The sequence below is a fragment of the Liolophura sinensis genome, chromosome 3, assembly GCF_032854445.1.
Source record: "Liolophura sinensis isolate JHLJ2023 chromosome 3, CUHK_Ljap_v2, whole genome shotgun sequence".
Taxonomy (NCBI): domain Eukaryota; kingdom Metazoa; phylum Mollusca; class Polyplacophora; order Chitonida; family Chitonidae; genus Liolophura; species Liolophura sinensis.
The window spans coordinates 8,331,842-8,359,428 of record NC_088297.1 but is presented as its reverse complement, the minus strand read 5'-3'; the positions used below and the strand labels follow the sequence as shown (position 1 = coordinate 8,359,428).

The window sequence follows — 27,587 nt, the reverse complement described above, 5'->3', positions numbered from 1 at the left end:
AGTTGATGATCCAACCAACTCCACCACTGACGTCACTGAAGTCCCGTTATATAATGATCGTCATTTGTGTCCTTTCGTTGGTGCTGTTAGCTCCAGGTAAGCAAAATATGTTACCTAACGATAAAGGAATGTATATATGTCTGTATGTCTGTCTGTATGTATGTATGTATGTATGTATGACTTTTAACTTGCCCGGTGAATTGCAGGCTCGGATACCTTAGAATTCCGCACGCATGGGCATTATACAGTATTAACTTCACACACTTTTTTTAAAATCTGCCTTCGACATGCTGGGTTTATGCACAAAACCAAACTCCGCAGAGTTCCAAAATGGTTATTTGATTGTTCCTTATCAGACAAATTACTACTACACGAAAAAGAGGCTGTCACTTACACCGCGTGACAGATATGACAGGCTGTGCACTATTTCATTAAAGTTGTCTAAATTGATTTTATTTATGACCAACTAGTCTAAAACTTCTACTTAGCTTCATTGTATTGTTGGGAGGCAAATCGTGTGTTGTTCCAGATAAGCTACTTGTTTTCGAATCGTCGAAGGCGCAAAATGCAGGTTCAATCAGGAATTTTGCAAGATTTCCCCCTACATCCAATTATCCCGGGGTTTTGGGTGAAGAAGCCGTTCAACAACGCTCCTTGGTCGTGAAGGAAACAGTGCACTGTGGAATATTTATTTATTTGTTTATTTGTGTTTTACGCCGTACTCAAGAATATTTAACTTATGCGTAGGGGGCTAGCATTATAATGGAATGAAACGGGACAGAGACTGGTGAAACCCACGACAATCTGCCGGTTGTTGGCGGACCTGCCCACGCACAACTGCGTAGGAATGGCATTGGTGATGGGCATCTGGGTCATGGCCGTGCGCTTGCAAGTTAACCACCAATGGATAGCGTCAGTTACTTGGTCAGCCAATCAGTCCATCAAGAAATCAATCAATCAAGAAATCAATCAGTCAGTCAATATACCTTTATTTTTTCTACTGTTCCTTGAGTTAGCTTTCCTGTTGTTATGTGTATTTAAATTCTATACACGTGTGCTATAGGTGAAGTATCACCGTCCCCAACAGTTAACCGCGTGCTAACAATGTACGGATCGGGACAAGTGACGTGGAACCATGCCGTGCAGTTATGTGAATCCCTAAACGCCAGGCTGGTGACAATTGACGGTGAAGACATCTACAACTTCCTCATAGATTCATCTGTATCAAGCTTTGCAGCGGTCTGGTACGTACAGCAGCCTTTCCGATGGTACGGCGATAACACGATCTTTTATGGTAGCTTATATATATATATATATATTGAGTAATTTATTATTTATTGTTGCATAAACTCGTAGGCCATTAGGTAATGTGAATGAACCTCTCATCAGTCAATCACTCAATAAATTACATCTAAATGTAGGCGTCAAAGCAGTTATTCCTATGTCAGTTGCCAATCTATGTGGACGTATATATCGTAGGAAACTAGGACGGATTCATGCAAAGAACAGATGTTAGTAGTCTCCAGTGATGATGGAAAGGCAAAATGAATGTTTTAGGCGAAGGAAACAAATTAGCATCCAAACTGGGAACTGTTCATTTCATTTAAGCATCTGCTTCACTGAACCATTTTAGGGATGATTTTTGGACCGGACTACATTACGTCTCTGGTGAGTTTCGGTGGCACTCGTCATGCGCACTTCTGGGAAGCTATCAGCCGTGGATGACTCTCAGATCTCCAGAGTTCAAGAGTTGTGTCCTAGGCGACTCTTTCCTTGATGAGGAAGGATTTTTAAGTACCAAACCTTGCTACATGGCGCGGGGCAAGGCATTGTGTGAGAGTGTTCAAGGTGAGTGTTAATATAGACTCACACACAAATGACCTTGGGGGCAGTGGTTTGTGGATGGTCTAAGGTGGATATCAGTATAGTTACATACCCTTGTGCAAAGTATTTTGTAGAAAAGTATAGGGTATCAATATTTTTACATGACCTTGGGTTTATAGTGAGTATTAATATAGAGTTACGTGACCTTGGGCGAAGCGTTTGGTGGCACAAATTTCACTGTTACATATTTCAGTGCAACTGGTTTTGAAAGAGAGTTTATTGTGAATAGCAATATACACTAATGCAGTTACATGATCCGGAGAGAAGTGGTTTGTGGGAGACTTTAAAGTGAATTGCAACATATTCAAATACAGTTACTTGAAGCTTCTTTTCATACCAGTTTACCATAACACTAAAGTACATAATAATTCAACAGCTCTCTTGCTCAATGTTCATTCGTCGTTCTCATTTTGCTTTGTAGGGTCTTGCAGTTTTGAACACCTTCATGCCAAAAAAACTCAGCCCGGGCCATACACCAGCACACAGTTAACTGTGGCCAGCCTGACCGAATGTAAGTCGGCGTGTCTTAACTATCAGGGGCCGGTGGAATGTTGGGCAATGGATTGGGAGGGTTACTTTGGTAACAACGACTGCTATCTTCACCACGACGTTTCCAACACCGCGATAAAGGAAAGAATCAAGACAACTGGTAGATTCATGGATTTTACATACCTTAAAATCTGCTTTTCAGGTAAGTGGAAAGGTCATCTTCTTAAACAGAGAGAAACAGGTATATTTAAGCGATGCACAGGTATATTTTAGCGCTTGAGTAAATAAATTCTATACCAGTAACGTCTAATGAATTGCAATTAACTGAATTTCTGGGCCAAATTTGGTTAAGTCATGTTGCCAGGGGTGTGTAAATCGCTACTTTTTGAGCATTTACATGGGCAGTTAGAATAAACCCCTAACTGAGTTAAAATCTCAACAGGCCGTATTTCACTGCGGTTAGGTGCTAACATTTGTCAGTTGTCCCGCTGTCATCGCTGCTCTAGTTTTACTATCCATCCTGTAAGTCTTTATATATCAGAGGTGAGGGATCTAATATTTTTCACCGGGCCCTCTTTCGGCCAGGCTGTTATTGCGGCTTGATGAAGAGAAAAACACGGTAAAGTAGGAGAGATACAGGAAATCAAAACGTTTATACGGTGGGACTGCCAGACCCTTGACCAATGAGGTTACATGTACGAATTTAGCTTTGGCTGCGGCCCCAAGCCAGGAAAGTTTGCTTCCTCCAGTTGTAAAAATAACGGCCGTCATATCACAAAAATGTTATTTGGTTACGACCAGTTTTATGGGTATTAGAATCCAGATTATACCACCGAGCGTTTGCAAGTAACTCGCGAAATTTCCAACGTTTGATACATCGCTCGTCATAATGGTGGAAGGCAAACGGCCGTCATTGAAATTCATGTAAAAGAAAACAAGAGGCGCCGGCAACAGTCATACAGGTTATGTTTTTTTTTATGGAAAGATTATAAACACAATATGATTTGCCTATAACACGACACTATCATAGATGATTTGTGACCTAATCATTCATAGAAGCAAAGAGAAGTGTTCACATTTCCTTTGAGTCTGTTGTTGGTTGCAGCTGTCGTTAATGAAAGTCCATTGCCGCAATTTTATGACTCACCTTACCTCGACGAACAACCCTGGTCTGGCTGTACTGATACAAGAATGGCTTCGGTCGCCAGCACAGACGCGGCTTCGATGGTGGCAACTGTCAGTGGCACAGTAAACAGTGAAACAACCACCAGTGAAACGACCAGCACAACAGCAATCAGTGGTGACCTAATAAGCACAGAGTCAGTGGACAGTTACACAACCAGAAGTGGAATATCAAGCCATGCCACAACCAGAAGTGGAATATCCAACAGTGGCACGAGTAGCACTGGTATGTCAAACAGTGACACTACAATCACTGCATCAGTAAGCAATGATACAACTATCAGTGGAATATCATTCAGCACGGACTCGACAACCAGTTACACAACAAGCACTCGAGTAGTGAGCAGTGTCACAACCACCTGGGACATATCATCCGGTGACACAACCAACAGGGGCATATCAAGCAGTGGCATGAGTAGCACTGGCATATCAAGCGGTGACACAACCAGCATTGACGTATCAAGCAGTGACACAACCAGCAGTGGCGTATCAAGCAGTGACACAACCAGCAGTGACGTATCAATCAGTCACACAACCAGCAGTGACGTATCAAACAGTGACACATTCAGCAGTGACATATTAATCAGTCACACAACCAGCAGTGGCGTATCAAGTCGTCACACAACCAGCAGGGACGTATCAAGCCGTGACACAACCAGCAGTGGCATATCAAGCGGTGACACAACCAGCAGTGACGTATCAAGCGGCGACACAACCAGCAGTGGCGTATCAAGCAGTGACACATTTAGCAGTGACATATCAATCTGGCACACAACCAACAGTGGCGTATCAAGCGGTGGCACAACCAGCAGTGACGTATCAAGCAGTGACACAACCAGCAGTGACGTATCAATCAGTCACAAAACCAGCAGTGACGTATCAAGCAGTGACACATTCAGCAGTGACATATTAATCAGTCACACAACCAGCAGGGGCGTATCAAGCCGTCACACAACCAGCAGGGACGTATCAAGCCGTGACACAACCAGCAGTGGCATATCAAGCCGTGACACAACCAGCAGTGACGTATCAAGCAGGGACACATTTAGCAGTGACATATCAATCTGGCACACAACCAGCAGTGGCGTATCAAGCGGTGGCACAACCAGCAGTGACGTATCAAGCAGTGACACAACCAGCAGTGACGTATCAAGCACTGGAGTAGTGAGCAGTGTCACAACCATCAGTGAAATATCATCCGATGACACAACCAGCATTGACGTATCAAACAGTGGCACAACCAGCAGCGACGTATCCAACAGTGGCACAACCAGCAGTGACGTATCAAGCAGTGACACAACCAGCAGTGACGTATCAATCAGTCACAAAACCAGCAGTGACGTATCAAGCAGTGACACATTCAGCAGTGACATATTAATCAGTCACACAACCAGCAGGGGCGTATCAAGCCGTGACACAACCAGCAGTGGCATATCAAGCGGTGACACAACCAGCAGTGACGTATCAAGCGGCGACACAACCAGCAGTGGCGTATCAAACAGTGACACATTTAGCAGTGACATATCAATCTGGCACACAACCAGCAGTGGCATATCAAGCCGTGACACAACCAGCAGTGACGTATCAAGCAGGGACACATTTAGCAGTGACATATCAATCTGGCACACAACCAGCAGTGGCGTATCAAGCGGTGGCACAACCAGCAGTGACGTATCAAGCAGTGACACAACCAGCAGTGACGTATCAAGCACTGGAGTAGTGAGCAGTGTCACAACCATCAGTGAAATATCATCCGATGACACAACCAGCATTGACGTATCAAACAGTGGCACAACCAGCAGCGACGTATCCAACAGTGGCACAACCAGCAGTGACGTATCAAGCAGTGACACAACCAGCAGTGACGTATCAATCAGTCACAAAACCAGCAGTGACGTATCAAGCAGTGACACATTCAGCAGTGACATATTAATCAGTCACACAACCAGCAGGGGCGTATCAAGCCGTGACACAACCAGCAGTGGCATATCAAGCGGTGACACAACCAGCAGTGACGTATCAAGCGGCGACACAACCAGCAGTGGCGTATCAAACAGTGACACATTTAGCAGTGACATATCAATCTGGCACACAACCAGCAGTGGCGTATCAAGCGGTGGCACAACCAACAGTGACGTATCAAGCAGTGACACAACCAGCAGTGACGTATCAAGCACTCGAGTAGTGAGTAGTGTCACAACCATCAGTGAAATATCATCCGATGACACAACCAGCAGTGGCATATCAAGCAGTGGCATGAGTAGCACTGGCATATCAAGCGGAGACACAACCAGCATTGACGTATCAAGCAGTGACACAACAAGCAATAACGTATCAAACAGTGGCACAACCAGCAGCGACGTATCAAAGAGTGGCACAACCAGCAGTGACGTATCAAGCAGTGACACATTCAGCAGTGACATATCAATCAGTCACACAACCAGCAGTGGCGTATCAAGCGGTGGCACAACCAGCAGTGACGTATCAAGCAGTGACACAACCAGCAGTGACGTATCAAGCACTCGAGTAGTGAGTAGTGTCACAACCATCAGTGAAATATCATCCGATGACACAACCAGCAGTGGCATATCAAGCAGTGGCATGAGTAGCACTGGCATATCAAGAGGAGACACAACCAGCATTGACGTATCAAGCAGTGACACAACAAGCAATAACGTATCAAACAGTGGCACAACCAGCAGCGACGTATCAAAGAGTGGCACAACCAGCAGTGACGTATCAAGCAGTGACACATTCAGCAGTGACATATCAATCAGTCACACAACCAGCAGTGGTGTATCAAGCAGTGACACAATTAGCAGTGACATATCAATCTGGCACACAACCAGCAGTGGTGTATCAAGCGGTGGCACAACCAGCAGTGACGTATCAAGCGGTGACACAACAAGCAATGACGTATCAAAGAGTGGCACAACCAGCAGCGACGTATCAAAGAGTGGCACAACCAGCAGTGACGTATCAAGCAGTGACACAACCAGCAGTGACGTATCAATCAGTCACACAACCAGCAGTGACGTATCAAGCAGTGACACATTCAGCAGTGACATATTAATCAGTCACACAACCATCAGTGACGTATCAAGCGGCGACACAACCATCAATGCCGTATCAAGCAGTGACACATTCAGCAGTGACATATCAATCAGTCACACAACTAGTAGTGGCGTATCAAGCCGTCACACAACCAGCAGGGACGTATCAAGCCGCGACACAACCAGCAGTTGTATATCAAGCGGTGACACAACCAGCAGGGACGTATCAAGCAGTGGCACAGTCAGCAGTGACGTATCAAGCAGCGATACAACCAGCAGTGGCGTATCAAGCGGTGACACATTTAGCAGTGACATATCAATCTGGCACACAACCAGCAGTGGCGTATCAAGCGGTGGCACAACCAGCAGTGACGTAGCAAGCAATGACACAACCAGAAGTGACGTATCAAGCAGTCACACAACCAGTAGTAATGTATTAAGCAGTGACACATTCAGCAGTGACATATCAATCAGTCACACAACCAGCAGTGGTGTATCAAGCAGTGACACATTTAGCCGTGACATATCAATCTGGCACACAACCAGCAGTAGCGTATCAAGCAGTGACACAACCAGCAATGACGTATCAAGCAGTGACACAACCAGCAGTGACGTATCAAGTCGTCACACAACCAGCAGTGACGTATCAAGCGGTGGCTCAACCAGCAGTGGCGTATCAAGCAGTGACACAACCAGCAGTGGCATATCAAGCGGTGACACAACCAGCAGTGACGTATCAAGCAGTGACACATTCAGCAGTGACATATCAATTAGTCACACAACCAGCAGTGACGTATCAAGCAGTGACACAACCAGCAGTGACATATCAAGCAGTGACACAACCAGCAGTGACGTATCAAGCAGTGACACAACGGGTACTGGCACACCCGGCAGTTTCACAATCCGCGTCAGCACACTGCAGAATCCTTCGCTCTCTACTATGGAATCCCGACCGTCAAGGACGCTTTTAACGGCAGCGACGCTGTTGTTTTCGGGATGTTGTTTTGAGACTGACCCACCTTCAGATCAGGCGACATTACTAATCGTTTCACAAACTCCAAAGGCAACGTCGAACTCCGAAGTTGGGCCACGAACAACGTCAACGCCTGAGCTAGCGTCACTTTTAACCACGGTCTTTACGTCAAGGAAGACGTCTCGGTATAGCGCGTTGGCTACATCGACTGGAACACTGGAAGTTACAGTCTCCGCGTCAACTTTACTTCCATCGTCGCCGGTGTCGCCATCTGATAAAGCCCCCTTGCCTTTCATTTCACCTTCATCTTCTTTCTATGGTGAGTAACGCCTAAGCTAAGAGAATAATCATTGTTTGGACAACTGTGACAAAAGTCAAGGGCTCCTTTGATATCTTGAATGAAAGAACACAAAAATAATGCAAGTAATAAAGCTTTGAAAGTTAATTATACGTATAAATATATGTTTTTCAGAATTCTTTTCGATTTTTCTTTGAGGAGAAAAGTACATTTGAAAATAATTTTAGGGACCACCTCTTGGTGTAATGGACGTCCGACACATGTATGGATAGATATGACATAGATACAGTCATTTGAATGTAAGTCTGAATTCTGAAAATATATATAAATTGATTCAAAATACAGATACGATTAAATTTCGAGTTTAACACAGAGATCACAAAACCATTTTAGGCTAAGGTCGAACTTTCAAATCACTTTAAAAATGTTATTTCTTATGCAACAAGGTCAAAAATATTGCTTGACAACGTAAATTCTGGGTAAGTCTTGGTAAGTAACTTACCAAATTTGGTGATTGAAATTCTGACATAAGTCTCATATCGTTTCGTGATCCCGGGGCCAGGGGTTCTTGCACAAGTAAATTTTGTATCACATAATTAAGACAGTTTCGTAATCCTGGTTCAGCACATTATTTTTGAAATATTTCCCCTATGGTTGTGTTTTTATTAACGTCGGCATATATATACGTTGCCTTCAAACTCATAGTTTGCTCACCACTCAAGTAACAAATGTTCTGTTCAAGTCGGCGGTCTGCTCTTTACTTTTCACACAGAAACACTGGATCCATCGCTATCGTCATCCATTGCCCGTACACCTATCTCTCCTGGAAATTCAACTTCCTGTTGCGGTTGCCGCCAGGTGGCGAATCTCACAGACGACAAGAAAAAGTCCGCGATGGCGGAGATTATGGCGAGCCTCTCTTTGAACATGAGCCAGATTTCGGCCAATAGGAGACGTCGTAACAGTGCAGTTGATCCACGTCCGTCAGCAACAGCTATGGGATATTTAGGAGTTGTTCTCCTCACGATTCCTCTTGCTGGCGTAATAATCATAGACACGGCACACATGATCAGAGACGTTAAATTTTTCATATTCAAACAGGAAGAGTCGATTTGATCACCTATTCGAGACACTGATATGTCAACTTGCGTAAGGCTCAGGTATTCTAAAAATTCCAATTGTTTGATTGCTGATTTTTGTCGTACTCGAGGATATTCACTCAGGCAAGCATTGTGGTGGAAGGAAACCACCTAAAGGAAAACAGCGCAGATGCCAACAATGCTACCTGTCATATAACCGTACCTGCTTTACGTGCTGACCGTCACACCTCGATGTTGGGGCGAATAACAAATGTTTGTCCGTACTCGTAGTTGATTTATTTACTTATTTATTTATTTGATTGGTGTTTTACGTCGTACTCAAGAATGTTTCATTTATACGACGTCGGCGAACAGCATTATGATGAGTGGAAACCGGGCATAGCCCGGGGGAAACCCACGACCATCCGCAGGTTGCTGGCAGACCTTCCCACGTACGGCCGGAGAGGTAGCCAGCATGAGCTGAACTTGAACTCACAGCCACCGCATTGGTGAGAGGCTCCTGGGTCATTACGCTGCGCTAGTGCGCTAACCAACTAAGCCACGGAGGCCCCCCACAGTTGATCGAAATGCTCATTTCGGCCATATGTCCCCTCTTCCGATCGCTAGAAAATCCAACAGGGCCGAAATCTACATGACAGTCGCTGCTAGGCACATAACACAACCGCCATGTTGCTCTCGTAAATTCTCGTCAATAAAGAAAATCATTCGGTTGCTCTCGGATCCTTCCTAAGTCAACAACAACAAGAAACCCACGAAACATCGGCTCTTTACGTCGGAAGGACCCGAGAGCACTGAATGATTTTCTTGTGAGGTAACAGTGGTTAGTGAGGACTTGCGAGATAAACATAGAGGTTGTGTTGTGAGCGTAGCAGCGATGGCCATGTAGTGTTCGGCTCCGTTGGATTTACTATCGATCGGAAGAGGGGACATCTGGCCGAGATCAGCATTTCGGTCAACTACAATTACGGACAGGCTCTTTTTATCTAACATCGATGTGTGACTGTCAGCACGTAAAGCAGGCACGGTTATATGACAGGTAGCATTGTTGCATTAGGGCCGTTATCTTTTGGGATGAGGAGACGGCACGTCAGATCTGCCATCCCACGTAAGACGATGCAAGGCTCCTGGGTCATTGTTCCAGTTTCTTTCTTACCAATACCCTAGGCGTTACGTCGAATTGACCGTTACGTTCTCGCATTGCTGAGTGGGTTTCCTTTACAATTCAATGGGACCGGTGCCTTTTCCCAGACAATGGCGATTCGGGCTCAAGCCGGACTGACCGTTGTTCACTTGTAACACATAGGTACCAAAGATACACTTTCAGGTATGTCCGTAAATAGTCATTACAAAAGAAAAAAAGGACAATAGAATACACAGCTTTGAACCGATTTACCCCAATAGCTCTGTGTTTCCATGGAGTGAATGTTAATGAAGATGCCATGGATGTTTATCATTGATACATAAACAGCAAAAGGAGAGTTTTATTTATTTGTTATTTTTTGGTAATTGGTGGTTTACACGGTACTCGAGAATATTTCACTTACACAACCCTTGGGAATTAAAGTTTTAGTATGAAATATAGCGAAAACTGGCAGAAATTGTCTTGGTTATGTTTTGCTCCATCACTGGCAGTGTTTATTATTATTGTATTATTATTTTTTGATTTGTTATTTGAGACCATATTCGGGAATTTTTCTTATACGATTGTGGTCACTATTATGGATGAGACAAAACGGAGTGCCCAGGGGTGAAGCTCATAATTTTGGACGGTTACTGACGAACTTTGCTAGGTGTTACGTACGTGCGTGGATAACGAGCGGTTTTTAGATTGTAGATTGCGCAAAGGGCCATCAACGGCTTCTTGTCTCCAAAGTACAGGGAGCTGTGAGATCAATGACACAACGATCAATGTGATTTCGTTGTGTCTTAATCCAGAAAAGTGCTGTGGATATTCTTATCCAGTAACTTTTTTGTGTTGAATACAACCTTACGTATGTTGAGTTCTCTCTCATATATTTCATATGTCTGACTTTTTGATTATTTCCAGTGGAACACGTTCTGCCTCCAACACAGAACAACATATTGACAATATTCCGTTTATAATTCCTTGAATTAAAATGTTACAAATATCTTAAGCATTATTTATTTAATTTTTGGTTAACGCCATACTAAAGAGTTTTTCTTTTATTTGTATGGACGGTGAAAAAAGTTATACACGGGGTAAACAAATGACCTTTAGCTAATAAGTAACTCATATCATATTCATTTATTAATTATAGTGAACTTAAGAAACTGACTACCCTTTGTGCGTTTTTTCAATGCCGTGCGCTTATAGGCGATGGGAGCTAACTAGGAACGCAATATGTAAGAACAGGGAAGTTTTCCGAAATTAAACCTCCACGAATGAAACTGACATTGGATTTAAAAATGAATTGTGTTACCAAACTAAGGTGGTCCGCTTCCCGCAATTCTTGTCCGATTCCGGATGATCTTGAAATTGGCCCAGTCGCGATCATGCAGTTTTATTTATTACCCTGACCTTGTAGATTTATGCATCTATTGACAAATAACTGCTGTTTTCAGTTACTTAGTCCTAAGCTTTATGATCGCCCAACAGGTAGAATATAAATCCGTGCTTTTTTTCGAGAGCGCTTTCGCTTGCATGCAATTCCTCCATGTTTGAGCTCGAAAAATATTTCCTGTCACATGAAGAGAAGAGCTGACATTTGCATTTCCAAAAAGCTCATGACGTTTCCAGTCAGAATCCCCTGTTACGATTTTGTCGTACATGTTCGAGTAGGGCCGTGTTTGTTTTGAAACATCCCTTTACGTGACTTTTGTATAAACTGTAATTCTTCATTTCTCGCATGTTCTCGCATGTTTGCAAGGTGCTTGTTCAAGCATATTCTGAAGGCATTATTCTGTTTAGACTGATAAAATTATACTTTTTGTGAACCCCTGAAGTTGGCCAACACTACCAATATAGTTTTGTCTCCAAAATTAAATGACAAATGTGCATAGATTGCACTCAAACGTTCTTCAAAATTGCCGAAGATTAGGTTATATATGCTTGGGGTTTTACCTTGTATTTAACAATTTTTCAGTCCGACGATGGGATCATTAAGTGCGTGTACATATAGTGTGTCTTCTTGTGGCAGGGCGACTCCATGTCGCCAAAGTCCTGCAGCCATTGAAGTATGGAAGTATTAACGACACATGACTTTAATTTATAAAAACACACGCATTAATGTGCAAACGCCTGCTGTTTATATTTGAACGCAGATATCTTATCCATTAAGCGCGTTACATGTATATGATGGGGCTATACACGCATACGTTTTTGTTAGAACATAGGCTGGCATCCTTTCTATAACATTGACGTTTTCAATAAATCCTTTTAACGTTTCCTCTCAAAACATCCGTGTTTTATAGAAAACACGTGACATGTCTACCACAGGTGTCATATAACCGTTTTTGTTTTAACATATATATGCCTAGTATCAATTTTTGCTGTGTTTCCTGCCAAAGACACCAGACATGACATCCCACCCAGTTACATTATACTGACACCGGCTCAACCCGCCTTGTTTCCTTGCTCTAGCCTCTTGGTGCTGAGCGCCAAGCGAGGCAGCATCACGTGCCATTTTTAAAGTCTTTGGTTTGTTTTCCAGGCCTCCCAACTTCGAAACAAGAGCTATAGCCGTTAGGCCAGGGACAAGGCCCGTGACCTTTGTTCATGGGAACCAGTTTTAAGCCGCTTAGAATAAAATAACAGCGTTTAAAACCTAATGCTCTGCAGCCGATAGTCACAGACGTTTTAACCTATCGATTTGTTTTGGGCCAAATCTCACAACAATGCGGCGCAATCTCGCCAGAAAAACGGAAACTTCTCAGGAAATTCAAGACTTTCTCTCACATTCATCACCTACTGAATTATATTTTGCATCAATGTGTTTTAAATCCGCTAATTGGTTCATCTTTTCTGTTTATCTTAAAACATACAGGCCCAGCCTCCTCACAAGAGCGCATTTATACACGTGTATGTACCCAGCTGTCCAGCCTCCTGTCTTGGTAGGCCTGCTAATATCTGATTAAAATAGATTTCTTTTCATTGGCGCAAAGGGTTTCTCATCGACCACTAAATTATCAGATAACATTGTCGCTGTGAGGAGAGGCCGAAAGTTTTCGGGCTTTTTCGTTGGCCAGCAGGAGTTATCGTAATTCTTTGCCAAAGATCGATTGTGGGTGTGGTCAGCCAATGGATATACACTTCTTGTGAATCTTTCGAGCGACTATCTCGGCTACGCCCAGACAGGCAGCAAGGCGTAGGCTATCCAAAGCACAGTTGTGTTTTCTTCCTATGGTGGCATCGAATGATCAACCCAAGGGAACAAAGACATCGATAAATCTTATCACAGTAAATCACAATGGCTTATTTTTTACCTTAATGTTTTCTCCTATTCAATGGATTATTTTTTTCCGTTTTTGCTATTGTCCCATTCCTGTTGCTTTCTCGAGTACCACTGATAGTATAGGCCTACTAAGCCTGATTGTCATCAGCTAAAACACAACCCCCAGTTTCATCAGCCTAATGGAAAACAACTGATTCTTTTGTAACCAAGGATAGCGATTACAATTGGGTTTTGAAATCCTTACGCTCCATTTAACGAACGAAAATGTACCAACTGACAAGTCCGATTCAATGACGATTCACAAATGGCAAGATTAACTTGGGGTTAATGGATTTTAACCCACAACAGCCTGAAGTATTTCTTTTCATAAGAGGCGTGCAAGATACATATTATCACATGGAGGGGGGGGGGGGGTCTTAGGAGAAACATAATCCATTAAGTGATTCTAGTCACAGAGTTTTGATCCGGAGTGTGAATTAACTCTTCATCTAAAACTCACAGAAACAAACACCTTGGTCAGTTTTAACGGAATCCATGGCAAATATTGTTCACACCTATCAACTGTGACGCGGATTTTCAATCGGAAAAATATTGCCACTCTAGGAGTTTCCCAACACATATTGGGTGCAGTGCAAAAGAGGGCAGGTCTCCGGTAACCGTACGTAAGTAACGAACATTATTTATTTATTTATGGTTTAACGCCATCCTTAAGATTTAAAAAAAAATTATGCTATGGCGGTCCGTTTTATGTGCGGAGAAAACCGGAAAACCGCAGACCTCTGGAAAGCTACTGACAAACTTCCCCACGTGTGATGTGCAGATAAGCATATTGGTTTTGCAAAGCGTTACACTGTCTGCTTAAACAGGCCCCGCATGCAGCAGAAGAATCAACATATACGCCAAGACCGAGCTTGAACCAGCACCTAGAGTGGCGATTGAAAGACAAGCGTCTTCATCAGCTACAGACCCTCTCCCCTAGATAACATTAAGAAGCACACATCATTGGCACACGATCACGGGTAAATGAATGGTTATTTAGGTCCTACCTGCTTAGTTGCACCAAAGTATACGTGTGTTTGTACCAAAGTATACGTGTGGTTGCACCAAGGTATACGTGTGGTTGAACCAAGGCATACGTGTGGTTGCACCAAGATATACGCGTGGTTGCACCAAGGCATACGTGTGGTTGCACCAAGGTATACGATTCTTCGTAGATATCAGATACACAGTGGAAAGACGTCGAAATGGAAGGAACGCATATCAAAATATCCCGAAAAAAGTGATGTGGGATGAATATAAATGGTACGTAGATTTAAATCGTTATGTTATAGATAGGTAGGAGGTTTAGGACAGCGCATTTAATTGGACCGGTGCTAAAACATTTTGCTACATTCACCTCTGGACATCAAAGTATGGCTGGCTACTCATGTGTATTTATTTATTTTTCTATTTATATTGGACTGTATAGCCATATACATAATCACATTTCTCTCATACCACGTAGACTTAGTTTATATGCGACAGAAACTGGCCAGAATCTGGAAAAAGACGCCCCTTGCCAATTTCTCGGCAAGAATCCTATGTAAAGCCCCTGCGGAGAGCGAGTACAAGGACTATCTTTCTAGAGCTAGGTGTTAGCCGATCTGATGTCATTGGTATACATTGTAGCCCATAACCAGTAAATATTGTATGACAAACTGACTTTTGAGGGATAATATATGATAACAAGTTGGCATTCGTACATGTACGCTGTTTAAACTCAGCTAGATTTAACATAGATTTAACATTACTGTCCGGAACTTGATATTATCATGAAAGATGTTTTATTATTCATTATTTAACACCGATCGAATATTAAAAAATAAAGAAAATAAACAAATTATAGATTATTTTATGCTAGTATAATTGCTTAACAAGAAAACAATTTACATTTATGTTTTCTAGTTTGGACCGCTTTCGACTACGTTGGCACACATCTGTCCAAAAGCTTCAAATAATAATGCCTGTGCTCTATGTAACATTGGCGTTTTTCGTGCAAGGTAAGAAAGACATGAACTAATAAAGATTATCCATAGTGTCAAAAATGACTTACTATTGAATATTCGTTCGTTCTCATACCATCATGCGTGTCCAAATCATATTTATGTCAGAGCCCACGGCGTCGTATAGTATCTAAATGGTTCTTTTGTCAGTCCAGGACGTCAGATAGTGTGCCTATCATTACGTCAGAGTCCATGACGTCAGACAGTGTGCGAATCATTATGTCAGAGTCCATGACGCCAGATAGTGTGCGAATCATTATGTCAGAGTCCATGACGTCAGATAGTGTGAGTCCATGACGTCAGATAGTGTGCGAATCATTATGTCCACGACGTCAGATAGTGAGCGGATCATTCCAGTCATTTTTCATGCACTTGAAAGCACTTCAACACTTTTTAAATGGTTGCTTTATAGGGACTTACGTTACGGTGGGAAATAGAAGGTCATTGTCTGTATCTTCATTATTTGTAGGATTTGGTCAGACGTTCTCGTCTCCTACCCCTAACCGTCTGTTAACACTTTTTGATTCTAACCGTGTGACGTGGAACCATGCTGTGGAGTTGTGTGAGTCACAAGCAGCTGGTCTGGTTACCATTGACAACGCAGACATCTACGAGTTTATCAAGCTGATGTCATTGTCGCTCTGGAGCCCGAATTGGTACGTGACTTTACCAATGCGGGGTTTGTGCTCAGCAGCTATTGATACACGACTTGTAGAAATTTGATTCTGGAATTCTACTTATATACCTATTTGGTACTGGTACTGATGATAATTTGGTCCCGGTGATGCAAAGGTACAACTTTAGAAAAGACACTTTACTTCTAAGTTTATTTGGCACATGTATTCGTACAAATTTGATACCGGCGCTAATTTTGGTATTGACGTGTACATGTACCACTATGGTGCTGGTGTTGTATCTATGCTTTTTGTTACCGATACTGGTTTTAGTTTTGGTATTAACGTGTACATGTGCCACTATGGTACTGGTGTTGTATCTATGCTTTTTGTTACCGATACTGGTTTTAGTTTTGGTATTGACGTGTACATGTGCCATTATAGTACTGGTGTTGTATCTATGCTTTTTGGTACCGGTACTGGTACTACTTTGGTACTGGTGCTGTACAGGCCCTAATTTAGCCTGGGTGTTGTACATATAATTTTTTGTTATTTGTAAAGAGACGAATTTAGTACTGATACTCGTTTGATACTGGTAGAAAATAAAGCTTCGTTTATTGCATTACACTTTTATTGCCTTTTTCACAATATAGTCAGTGTCTGGAGAATAAATGTGTTTTATAGACAAACCTCTTCTGCTAGTTTCCCATCAGATCTATTCAGCAGTGCCGTTTGCCTCTTTGTAACGCCATCTTTGATTTATTCAATCCCGTTTCCCAGCTATATGCTAATTACTTACTTCTTAAATACTGTCACTCGCACCCACAGACAAGTATAGTCGTAGTAGTAGATCTCTAGTAGATATCATGTAGATGTGTCAGTTATAGATGCATCAGTTATAGATCTATCAGTTATAGATGTATCAGTTATGTGTCAGTTATAGATGTATCAGTTATAGATGTATCAGTTATAGATGTATCAGTTATAAATGTGTCAGTTATAGATGTATCAGTTATAGATGTATCAGTTATAAATGTATCAGTTAGAGATGTGTCAGTTATAGATGTATCAGTTAGAGATGATTTTCAAGAATTGTGCATTTTTGCATTTAAGGTAATTGGAATGTCATATTTACTCATCATACATAATTATGACGTCACCCGAGGCAATGCGATCTTTCCGTCGAAGCCGAGCTAAAGACTTTAACATTATCACTCAGAAAAAAGTGTTCAAACTTCATTTTCCCTGAAAAATATGAACTTCAAAAACAGCCATGTGCAGAGCTTGTGTTGTTACGTATCTCATTTATTTATTTATTTGATTGATGTTTTACACTGTAGAATATTTCACTTGTACGACGGCGGTCAGCATTATAGTGAATGGAAAGCGGGCAGAACCTGGGGCAAGAACACGACCATTCACAGGTTGCTGACAGATCTTCCCACTATTGCGCCGGTGTCGTGCGAACGGATGCCGGCCGGTATTATCAGATATAAATATGACCGTCTTCTTGTGATCTGTTGTAAATAGTCTTCTGTTTGTTTATTGTAAGCTTCTGGCTATCTGATAGTACAACTTTGCGCATTAATTTATGATTATCTCACTTTTAACTGAAGCAGACTTCTCATGGGAAAATTCACATATGCGTGTCTGTTTTGGGAAGCCGGATTTATTGTACGTCATACCATATAAGTAACCGACGAAAACTCAAACAATCCTGTCCACACTAAACAATGAAACAAAACAAGGCAAAGCAATAAACGTGTAGATAAATCCCATAGTAAACTGATGACCTATTCTTTGGATTAATAAATTCACTGATTTTCAGGGACGATTTCTGGACAGGGCTACATTACGTTCCCAATCAGTTCCTGTGGCAATCGTCTTGCGGAGAATTCGGGAGTTACCGGCCGTGGTTTAGCAACATGTCCTATGAGCAAAAGCCGTGCGTAATAGCTGATTCTAGTCTGCCAGAAGGCTCCTTCTTGAGGACCAACCCATGCTACATGCCGCGGGGAAAGGCTTTGTGTGAAAGAGTTGAAGGTGAGTAGTAACCTGACGACAGCAGAGCTCGTTGATCGACAACGTTCTTCATAAGTGACTGACGTCACAATTACGAGTCTCACAAGGCTGAGGTAGGCCTATTGTTTGAAAACGTTCTCCACAGGTGACGTATGTCGCCATCAGGAGTTTCACTGAGCTAATGTATTGGTCGAAAACATTCTATATGAGGGATTAGTTGTTTGTTTCTCTTGGGGTTTATCGTCGCATTCTACATTATTTCTTTCATATCACGACCGCGTCTTCCTATAATGGCCATACATATATAGCGCTGCCTCAGATGAGCACCATGCTGAAGACACCAGACACGGAAACGCCAAACTCTGCTCGATGTCAGTATAACGACTGACAAGTTCCGGAGTTAATGCAACATAAGCTACTTGAAGACCCAGCTTTAAGGCAGATTTAATTTTGTAAACTTATTTGGAAAGCTCAGGATAAACGATACGTACCTTTTTTAATCAATTCGCACCTCTTTTTAATCAATTCAGAAGTAACTTAAAATCCTGGCTCGATTAAATACAACAGTCAACTTCGGCTGACAACATTGATTTCTTTACAATCTCTCGAGATTTTCGCGACTGCCAGAGGCTGATGGCATGTTTTATTACACTCTGTTGTCTAGAAAATATTTTTCACTGTTGTGACATAACATACATACCGCAATGCTGGCCCAAGGCGAGGTCCCACTTCCCGTAGTTTCACGCCTCATACATTGATTTCGCGTTACGTCACAGTTGCAGTCGCGTAACAAATGAGCTAATTCGCACCAGACCTATTTGGGGCTGTAGCCGGTGATCTGCCATTTACCGAATCAAGGTATTTAAAAGTTTTATTTTATATTAAAAATTAAGAGTAAAGCCCATAATTGCTTTTTACAACAGAATCATGGGAAAATATCAGGAAGATGTAAACACACTGAAAAAACGAAATGTTGAACATTGAGACATCACTTTGCAACAGATAATAAACGTCATAATGTTTAATTGCAACACATTTAAACATGTTTATCAAACAACTAATGAAAACATCACTTTCTAATATACATTGAAAACATTAAAACAGCCCCATTTAAGCTATAGACCTATTCGGTTTACCACATCAATGATTCCATTGTACAGTAAATATAGTTCCCCAAGATTTATAAAGCCGGTGACACCACAGCCTTTTAAAGCTTTGGAATCATTTTAATGCTATAAACAGTGCGGGTTTGAGTCTGATATTAACTGAAAGGCAATAATTTGTTAAGCACATTAATTATCTGTTGCAAAGAGTTTCGGTGCAGTTTAGTATGCGTTTTTCTACATTTGCGTGGACACTTATAAATGTACAATTAGACTGTTTCTGATAAGATGCTCAGAAGACGTCTTAACTTTTGATTTAGTAATCAACGGAAAGAACTGTGAGCACCTGTTGTTAAAAAAGTGATCTAAAAGTTTAATTATTCCTAAATGTGTGTGGTTTGGATTACATACATATTTTCCAATGCTTTGAACTTTTCAAACCCGTAATTATGCATATTCGAGCAACAGGTTTTCGCAAGTCCCTTGACACCAGCGTGGCATTTTGTAAATGAAAATGTCCGGCAAATGAAGCTTGTTTTATCCTGCAGGAACTTGCGGCTTTGAGCATAATCTGGGAAAAACCGTTAAGCCCGGGGACTTCTTTTCAAATGTGGTGAATGCAGGAGATTCCCAGGGATGTCAAACTGCCTGCTTGAGTTATCAAGGACCCAACGAGTGCTGGGCAGCGGAGTATGCAAGCGATGCTTCGGGTATCATGACCTGCACACTTCACTATGATGTCTCCAGCACAGCCATGCAGGCGAGGATAGAACCAAACATGGCAAATCCGATTGGTATTACATACCGCAAAATCTGCTTTTCTGGTGAGTAGATCGGTTTTTGATTGCTGATAGTCCGTGAGAGCTATTGTAATCTGTGCAGCCTTGAGCTGTCATCCTGCACCCTTGAATCTTTATTTTGGGTCAGTGAGTTTTAACCGTCACCGTGCATCTGTGAGTTTAAACCTTCATCCTGCATCTATGGGATTTAACCATCATCCTATATCCATCAAGTTTGATCTTCATCCTGCATCCATGAATATTAATATTCATCCTGTATCCCTCAGTTTTAACCTTCATCCAGGATCTGTGAGTTTTAATCTTCGTCCTGCATCCATAGATTTTAACCTTCATCCTGCATCCATGAATATTAATATTCATCCTGTATCCCTCAGTTTTAACCTTCATCCAGGATCTGTGAGTTTTAATCTTGGTCCTGCATCCATAGATTTTAACCTTCATCCAGCATCCATGAGTTTTAATCTTCATCTTGCATCCACGAGCTCTAAACTTCATTCTACATCCATGATTTTTTTGCCTTTATCCTGTATCCATGGGTTTTAACCTTCGTCATGCACCCATGAGTTTGAACCGTCATCCTGCATCTATGGGTTATAACCTTCATCCAGCATCCATGAGTTTTAATCTTCATCTTGCATCCACGAGCTCTAAACTTCATTCTACATCCATGATTTTTTACCTTCATCCTGTATCCATGGGTTTTAACCTTCGTCATGCATCCATGAGTTTGAACCTTCATCCTGCATCTATGGGTTATAACCTTCATCCTGGATCCATGAGTTTTAACCTTCACCCTACACCCATGAGTTTTAACCTTCATCCTGCATCCACGAGGTTCAACATTCATTCTGCATCCATGAGTTTTAATCTTCATTTGGCATCCATGAGTTTTATACTTCATTCAGCATCCATGAGTTTTAATCTTCATATGGCCTCCATGAGTTTTAATCTTCAACCTGCATCCTTGAGTTTTATTTTTTATCTTGCATCCAGTTTTAATTTTCATCTTACATCCATGTGTTTAAAACTTCATCCTGCATCCTTGAGTTTAACCTTCATCCTGCATCCATGGGTTATAAACTTCATCCTGCATCCATGGGTTTTAAACTTCATCCTCCATAAAAGACTTTTAACCTTTCTGAGTTTTTGTCTTGCATTCCACATCAATGAGTTTTAACCTTCATGAGTTTGAATCTTCATCCTGCATGAAAGAAATTTTGTCTTCATCCTGCATTAATGAGTTTTTCCTTCACCCTGCATCAACGAACTTTAATCTTCAACCTGCATCAATGAATTTTAATCTTCATCATGTGTTCACTGGTTTTAACATTCATCCAACCAACACATTTTACGTACAAATCCTACCAACTGGAGTCCTTTTGGATCTTAACCTAAACTCTTTTGACAAGCATATACAGGCCTCGAAAGTCACGGAAATTGTTTAAAAATCGGTAATCTGTTATATACATCAAACCTTACGCTTTATGGGCATATCTTTACATGTGTTCTGATTGACCCCCGATTGACATCCTTTATCTGTGTTTTAGCTTCCGAGTTCCTATTATGTAGGATGAAGATTAAACCTGCATCTTTTGTCCTTCATAATGCACATATCAGTTTTCATCCTGCATCTATGCGATTTTGTGCTCTATCCACCCGGCACTTGTGAAGCTTCGTTCAACACTCTTCAATTTTTGTCTTACACCTCTAAAGACAGCCTAGAACCCTTACATTTTCTGCTAGTTTTTCTGCAGATATTTTATTAAATTAACAAACCGACAAAATTTTAGTTGTCTAATTACATTCCCATCAGGGCTTTGTTACCTATCATGAAAAGTACGTCGTACATGTATATAATCCGGTAAGTTATCTATGTTTAGCGCTTTACTCAAGAATGTCCAGTTATATACAATGTCATTTGTTTTGTTGGTGGAGAAAACCAGAGCATCGCAAGGACAACCAAAGCACCGGAAATAATCAACCGACTTTTGGTGAATTACTGACGAGCATTCCTATGTGTGACATACATGTATATCATATGGAAATATAAAGAGCAAGTGGCCTTCAGAAACTCCATCCAAGACCTCTAAGAAACACTGTCAGCGACCTTCACCCAAGAATACCCAAGAAAACATTGTCAGCCACTTTCATCCAAGATTACACAAAGAAACACTGTCAGCGGCCTTCACCCAAGACTAAGCAAGAAAACACTGTCAGCCACTTTCACCCAAGACTACCCAAGAAAACATTGTCAGCCACTTTCATCCAAGATTACACAAAGAAACACTGTCAGCGGCCTTCACCCAAGACTAAACAAGAAAACACTGTCAGCCACTTTCACCCAAGACTACCCAAGAAAACATTGTCAGCCACTTTCATCCAAGATTACACAAAGAAACACTGTCAGCGGCCTTCACCCAAGACTAAACAAGAAAACACTGTCAGCCACTTTCACCCAAGACTACCCAAGAAAACACTGTCCGCGACTCTCACCCATGACAACACACGAAAACACTGTCCGCGACCTTCATGCAAGACTACCCAAGAAAACATTGTCAGCCACTTTCATCCAAGATTACACAAAGAAACACTGTCAGCGGCCTTCACCCAAGACTAAACAAGAAAACACTGTCAGCCACTTTCACCCAAGACTACCCAAGAAAACACTGTCAGCGACCTTCATGCAAGACTACATAAGAAAACACTGTCAGCGGCCTTCACCCAAGACTAAACAAGAAAACACTGTCAGCCACTTTCACCCAATACTACCCAAGAAAACACTGTCAGCGACCTTCATGCAAGACTACACAAGAAAACACTGTCCGCGACCCTCACCCAAGACTACACAAGAAAACACTGTCAGCAACTTACTGCAACTAAGTCTACACAAGAAATCACTGTCAGCAACCGTCACCCAAGGCTACAAACGAAAACTGTCAGCGACCCTCATCCAAGACTACACAAGGAAACACTGTCAGCGACCTTCACCTAAGACTACACACGAAAACTGTCAGCGACCCTCATCCAAGACTACACGAGAAAACACTGTCAGCAACTTACTGCGACTAAGACTACACAAGAAAACAGTATCAGCAACTAACTGCGACCAAGACTACACAAGAAATCACTGTCAGCAACCTTCACCCAAGACTACACACAAAAACTGTCAGCAACCCTTATCCAAAACAACACAAGGAAACACTGTCAGCGACCTTCACCCAAAACTACACACGAAAACTGTCAGCGACCCTCATTCAAGACCTCACAAGAAAGTACTGTACATCAATTTACTGCGACCAAGACTACACAAGAAAACACTGTCAGTAATTTACTGCGACCAAGACTAAACAAGAAAACACTGTCATCAACTTACTGCTACCAAGACTAGGAGACTAATGGGAGCAGGAAAACTCACATTCAAACCGACATGCTATGAAATGCTTTTTGTTGTGTTGCTTGAACATGTAAACATCATTCGTCAACATTGTATAGTCGTTAGGGAAATGGACTTTTTGTTAAAGTCTCCTCTCATTTATTCGACCACTCAACTTTCCGCAACGAGGTATTAATAGTACTAGAGATTCTTGATTCTGTGTTTCTGTGATTTGGGACTGGGATGTAGATCTGTGATTGACGCGTGCTACACCTACTCACGAGACATGCATGGCGTGAATTCAACCCCGGCCTTGGACAGGGAATTTGTAGATTTCACCGCTCCGATTTGTTGTAGGGGTCTACGTGCCAGTGAACCTTCGATCACGCTCGTTTAACTCTTTGCGCACTCTGAAGACCTCTTATCATCCTCCACTATGGCGAGCACAGGTGGAGATGTTTAATCATAACTTGCCAAGGTTCAGTGGTCTTTTCCCGGCACTCCGTTTTCAGTTACTTATAAAGGTGACTGCCTTCGTGAAGTGTTCTTGCGTCATGCCACATACAACAACTAATCAATCGACCAATCAAACAAGGTGAAATTCGTTATGAGGAAGAAAATGTCTTCTTTAAATGACGACCGCTAGGTTTCTGCTTGGAAGAAGCCGGATCGAGCCCAGGTGAGTTACCGGAATAATCCTGAAGACGAAGCCACACCAGCGACCTCTGAATCTGTATTTCCAGTCAATAATTAAAGCCTAGTGAACTTCCGCCGCGAGTAGGCTTATGCGTTACGCAGATGCATTAATTTTGCAGCAAAATTTGTCAGCTTAAACTCGCTTGATTCATTCGTGTGATAACATAAAATACCCCGACATTTATTTAGTAATTTTTTCTTCAATGTTTAAAAAAATCAGCCCCACACGAACGCCATTTTTTCTTATTCAAAATTTAGCTTATGGCATTTTATCACATTGGTTACCTCCAGTAAGGTGATTAGCAATCCTGAGCAAACAGTCTTCAGTTCTTTCGAAATCAGACAAATTTCTGAAATATTTTATCTAGCTTGATTGAAGAGTAACAGTATGTAAGTTCAGAGTATTACTCCCATGTAATGTATTTTTGGCAGTATTATCCAGTCAGTGTCAAGCGCTCTCCAGTTTTGAGGCAAATCCCATTTTCTCTACAGCGCATGTGCTGCTCTATAAGCTCATTTTACATCACTTCCATTTCTGCACAGAAATCCTGAACAACGCCAAGGACATTGGTGTCAAGAGGCAGGAAGTGATGTCAGAAAAAACGAAAACTTTGTATCAACCTCTGTGTCTGTCTTAATATATGCATTATGTTTACGTAAAGTATTCCAGAATAGGGGCCTCCGTGGCTCAGTTGGTTAGCGCGCTAGCGCAGTGTGATGACCCAGCAGTCTCTCACCAATGCGCTCGCTGTGAGTTCAAGTCCAGTTCATGCTGGCTTCCTCTCCGGCTGTGCGTGGGAAGGTCTGCCAGCAGCCTGCAGATGGTCGTGGGTTTCTCCGGGTTCGGCCCGGTTTCCACCACCATAATGCTGGTCGTTGTCGTATAAGTGAAATATTCTTGAGTACGGCGTAAAACACCAATCAAAAAAATAAATAAAGAAATGTACAAAATATGATTCTTTACTTAAAGTATTAAGTAAAAACAACTATCAACTGCAACTATTAAAGCAGTTGTATTAATAAATGCTGATTACACGCGAGTCCAAGCGAGCTTGTCTAATGACCTCAAAATCTTACTGATTTTCCAACAGTGACAATGTGAATGCTTTGTGCTGTAACTCAGTCCCAAACGTTCTGTGGCGAATAAGCATGCCTTGCCCAGCCTGTGAGAATACAGCCTTAACTCTTCATATAGGTTGACCTTTCAAATTCTGGACCTTTCTATGCCAGAGGCTGGAAGCGTCTCTAGCAACCTGACACCTTGATTGTGTCCTCTCGCCCAGAATTTCAAACTTTTACGATTAAAACTCGTACTAGTCCAAGATTTAGACAATTTCCATCATTTTGATACCAAACATGAACCTGTACACCAAAAATGGCTAGCTTGCAGTGAAAAAAGACTTTATACTCTAAAATACACAGAATTACATTCCACTAAAACGGAAGTGCTAGAAAAAAGGTTTTACACTCTAAAATACACAGAATTACAGTCCAGAAAAACGGAAATGCTAGAAAAAAGGTTTTTCACTATAAAATACACAGAATTACATTCCAGAGAAACGCAAGTGCTGATAGGGTACTTGTTTCTATCAGGTGGCAGTGATGTGACGCGAGCGTTCAGAGCGATGCATACGCAGTAGGGAGTATGGTAAATTCTTAGATCAAATTCCAAGCAATGTGCGTCTGTAAGATGTAATCACATGACTCTATCTGAGATACAAGAACAATATGCCTGTATAAATAACGCATCTCTTGTGTCTTTTCTGTGACGTTTCAGCCGATGTCGATTCAAGCAGCCAGTCCATTAAATACGCGTCTACAACATCTGACGAAGAGCCTTGGAAGGGATGCACATCTGTGGTTAACGAAGCAACAACTACTTCAGAGCCTGTCACTGACACAAGCAGTGGAGTCACAACCAGTAATGGAACAACCAGTGGATTCACAACAAAAAGTGACTCAACGAGCAGCAGCACAGCCAGCAGTGAAACAACCAATGAAGTCACAAGCGGCGAAGTCACAACTAGCACCACAGCCACAAACGCCGAAGTCACAAGCGGCGAAGTCACAACTAGCACCACAACCACAAAAGCCGGTGTCACAACTAGCGGAGGCACAAGCAGCACCACGGCCACAAACGCCGAAGTCACAACCAACACTCACACAACCAGCACTGGCATAACCAGCACTACTACAACCAGAGAAGACACAACCGGCATAACAGCAAGCGGTCCATTCAACAGTGTGACAGCCACTGGAAGCACCACAAGTACATCTGAGTCTGTTTCGGCAGTGGTCGAGACCTTGGCGACCACTGAGATCCTCAGCAGCATTTCCTCGACATTTACGCCTTTGCCATTGTCGTCACCGATGTTTAACACATGGCCTTCAACATCAGGTAAGTCGGTTAGTGAAAATAAACAATGTATTTACACAGACAACAGACACTGGATACTTAATTTCCCAAAGGACTTTTGTGGTTCATTTCATTAATTTTAACTGCTTGGCAAAACAATTTTCCCTAAACGGTCTTTTGATAAATTGTATTTAAGATCGCGGCATTTTTTTTTACCTAATTCTGCTGAAGCCACTGTGCTAGGGTCGTGTAATTTGATGCTATTTATGCATTTACATGAACAGTTAGAATAAAAGACCCTAACTGAGGTAAACTGACAAGAGTTTGCATTTTACCGGCTACATGTGACCAGTTGCCAACTGGCCACATGTAACACATTGCCAACTATCACACCGTCGTTTTTTTGTTTTACTCTCTATGCCGTCTTTCACTTTATTACTTTTTAATTTATTCTGTAAGTCTACAAGTCACGCATTTCCATGAACAGTTTGACTAAAATTCCTACAAGTGGATCTCTCCTAAAGTTCTTTTCTTTAAATCCCACGTTAGTACCTTACGAGCACCGATCATAGCTATCTGTTGTGGGTTCATGAAGGTAAAGAAACATCGTCTAGGGTTAAATTTCACAACGATTCAGTTAACGAAAAGCAATGTGATGCGACAAAATTATTAAAGGGTATATGATGCCAACTGGATTCTGTCAACCTAGCTAACATATATCACTAGAAAACCCATGACACAACCACCTTACGTTAAAAGTGTAGTTAACTGCACTCTTGTTACGTAACAGTCTTTTCCCTCTTCTAGTCACACCGGATGCGCGGCCATTTCTACTGCCGGTTTCTGTCGCTCGTACCGGAAATTCAACCATTTGCTGCGCATGTCACCAGGGGATGCACCTTACAGAAGAACAAAAACGGGCAATGATGGCGAAGATTTTGGCCAGCCTCTCTCTGAACACTGCACAGGTTTTGGCCAGGCAGAGGCGGCGTATCAGCACCAGGGACAGTCGCCTGTCCGCCATGACCTTGGGATATTTTGGAGTTTTTATGATGGCTTTGTTCTTCGCTGGAATAATAGCCGTTGATATTTCATACGTTGTGAGAGATGTTCAATATTTTATCTTCAAAGTGGAGATTGACCACCCTATGCGAGTTCAAAGATCCAGACGAATCGTGCCCAGGAGGTAG

The 27,587-nt window shown here is 42.0% G+C and overlaps 1 protein-coding gene across 1 annotated transcript; it reads left to right on the top strand.

The window, feature by feature from the left end:
* Positions 1-1,104: 1,104 nt before the first annotated feature.
* LOC135463315 (serine-rich adhesin for platelets-like) lies at positions 1,105-27,587 on the top strand. Its single transcript, XM_064740576.1, has 9 exons — positions 1,105-1,244; positions 1,634-1,848; positions 2,306-2,395; positions 3,479-7,483; positions 15,903-16,089; positions 17,876-18,090; positions 19,721-19,996; positions 25,819-26,439; positions 27,205-27,587. Exons 1-9 carry the CDS (start codon positions 1,105-1,107, stop codon positions 27,585-27,587), a joined length of 6,132 nt encoding a protein of 2,043 aa, XP_064596646.1.